Here is a 3,080-nt window from a genome sequence, read left to right on the forward strand (position 1 = left end):
TACAAAGATCTGTGAATGTGTAAACAAATCTATAAATACGTACACAGATCTATGAATGTGTAAACAAATCTGTAAATACGTACACAGATCTATGTAAACGTGTCTGTGTGTTATCGTCATGTTAACATTTCACAAACTTATGTTGTCCAAATTGTAATTAAGAACTAAACAGAATGACTTATTGAAGGTTTTGTGTTATGTGTCTCTAGTGCTGACGTAACATTTGCAGTGAGAAACCTTCCAGGATAAACTGAACTACATCCACAAGTTGACCAACCTGTCCACCTGGTTGAAAATCCTCCGCAGTGCTTCCCTCTGCTCATAAAGAGTTTGTGCACATAACTGGTGATCCGTCCTCCAAAATCACCTGAGCAAGAAAATGTGAGACGATACTTCCTCTAGTTCTCAAATAACTCTGCCGCCCCCTGGTCGGAGTTAAAATATTCAACCACCTGTCTGAAACCTTCCCACCACCTGTACCCTGCATACCGAAACACAACAGCCTTCAAATGACACATAGTCTGCTCCATAGTCTGCAAGTCTGCTCCTACAATATGAAAAGAAGTGAGTGCATTTTGGGGGGATTTAACAGGTGAATGTGGCCTGCTGGTAGAAATAAAGTTTCCCCTCCCACAGAGAATCTGATCAACTTCAGGGACAAAAGCCCCCGCAGATGCCCCCCGAAATACGAGACGCAGCACGGTGCCACATCACCACTGCTGAGCCTCAAACACGGAGAAACATGCTGCAACAGAGCGGGCCTTGTGCCTTGTTGGCTGTGTCAAACCTACTCACCTTTGTGGTTTGCTTCTCCCTCATGATAATTCTTGATAACAGCACAACCCATATTGGCATTGTAGCTTTGACTGTGAACAAAAAAACAAACAAAAAGGGACAATGTCAGCTCGGATAATATAACAATCAAACTTTGTGTGCTTGTACAAACATGCAGTGCAATTTAAGAGCAGCGGGAAGAGAACACACGCCTGATTAAAGTTAAGACTATAAAATGTTATTTGTAATTCTCTTACATCAGATCCAGGCCTACGCCTCTGTCAAACATTTGTGCCACTCAGGGATTCACATGCCTCTGCTGCTGCGTCACCTACTGACGTACTACTGACGTATTAAACGTGGGTTTGTCCCGGTGTTTTACTTCGAGAGTGGTGGCGCCCTTTATTAATTACAATAAAAAGGTATTAAACTTTGATTTAAAACCATCAAAACTAGATTTCAGCACGACGAGAGAAGCTCATTATCAAAGTTAAGCAGTTACTTTCAAACCTTTACGATTTTATTCACACGGCAGCTGCGGCTCCAAGGTTATTTGAACTAGTTTAGATGAAGTCAAAACAGGCGAAGAACAGTTTAATTTAAAGTCTACTTTCTTCTAGTTGAAGTCCGGACTATTAGAAGTAGGAGGAGTATTTTATTTATAGATTTTACTGCACGATCCGTTACCCGTTTAACCGGTACATCTCGCTAAAACTAATGCGGTAAATATTAAGTGTGCAATGTTCAGCCTTTATTTTAGAGGTGTCACAAAGCTGAACATTATAACCTTCATGAAGAAAGGATTTACAGCAGGACTGTTGTTTTATATAACTTAGTGTAAATGATCAGCGTCCAAGTTAACTGGCTGTAAGTGGCTAAAGAAGTACTGATGGAAACCGTCATTACGAGACCTCCGGGGGTCTTTAAAGTGGTGTAGACGAGGCCTGAACTTAAGAAGAATAGGTTTGAGGTTAGAGAAAAACTACTGGAAGTTAACTATATATTTCACAGGTTTCATTAAACCCCCAGTTGATTCAGGTACACCGAGCTAAAAGTAACAGTCTGTTACAACAGCCCCACACTAAAACCCACTGGTTCATAAATCTGCTCCAAACAGGGGAAAACAACTTCTATTTCAAAGTAAGAGAGGTTATTAGAAGTTGGGAGTGGTGATTTTAGAGGCTGTAACTTGTGTTGCTGTCGAACTGTACTGCGTTATACTGAGCGGTGCTGATAGTCAGCTCTTATTGATACAAATAAGTATAGGTATTAGTCAATAAGCAGGCTATAGGTGCAGAGACGCTGGAAGTCAGTCAGAGTTGGGGTGCTGAGAGAAAGTGACATATAATCATCATACTAAAGGCTAATGCAGGACACTCGTGGTTTTTTGCATTAATTTGAATGACCAGGAACATGTACGGCCTATTTAATAGCTGTTTTACACAAACTTCTTGCCGTAAATACAAGTTTACACCATTATTTCCAGCGCCCACGTATATATAAGTAAGTATTTATTATAAATTAAGGTTGCACAATTAAATCACAATAGTATCCAAATCTCAGAAGGTGCAGTTTCTATGATAAAAGGTCAAATGTGTGACAAAACAGCATTATAATTACGTACTGTAGTGCTGCAAAGGCCTACAGATGTAAGAAAACATCAAATGTGTAATAAAATACATAAATACAACAGTTCAGACACAAACTGCAGCCTGTAAAAAGGCCATGAAGCAGCACGAACACATCTCTAAACAGCCTCAACAGAAAACAGGATAATATTCATTAAAAGGACGAATGCATCAGACTGGATTAGTATTTGTTCCCATGAATAAAGCAGCACCTGAGTGAAACTTACACCGACTCATGAGACAGTAACCTAATAATGTTTCACATGCGGCTTTTTAAAGGGGGTAAAATCAATTCCCAGGAGGAGATTTAATCTGATTTATTTCGCCCCGGCTGTCTGAGATAAAAGTTAAAAGCAGCACACCGCAACAGAGCCGGTTCAGACAGCGACCCTCCCCCTTTGACGTGCAACATCGCCGCTAATCAAGTTGAGCTTGCGAGCTACCAGCAGCCAGTTAGTGTGGCCCTTAATGTGAGTCTAAATCTGCTTTAATGTGTAGTTACAAACACGTGTGGCATCCAGTCAGCTCCTGAAAGGCCTCTCTGTTCACGGCCGCTAAAAAAAACCCAGCACAACACGGACTACAACACGGTTTAAACGTCGGTGTCGCCGAGTTGTGCAGCGTTAGCCGCGGTGCTAATATCAGCTGACGGTACAAGACACATCATCAAGTTACGTC

At 41.2% G+C, this 3,080-nt stretch overlaps 1 protein-coding gene across 1 annotated transcript in view; it reads right to left on the reverse strand.

The window, feature by feature from the left end:
• slc35e1 (solute carrier family 35 member E1) overlaps window positions 1–3,080 on the reverse strand; it is a 9,815-nt gene that overhangs the window by 6,191 nt on the left and 544 nt on the right. The window contains exon 2 of the mRNA XM_035654108.1: window positions 796–866. Coding sequence (XP_035510001.1) covers window positions 796–866 — 71 coding nt within the window. The remainder of the gene's footprint in view (window positions 1–795; window positions 867–3,080) is intronic.

This window comes from Morone saxatilis, unplaced genomic scaffold, assembly GCF_004916995.1.
Source record: "Morone saxatilis isolate NCDOM2014 unplaced genomic scaffold, NCSU_SB_2.0 Contig12, whole genome shotgun sequence".
In the NCBI taxonomy this organism is placed as follows: Eukaryota; Metazoa; Chordata; class Actinopteri; family Moronidae; genus Morone; species Morone saxatilis.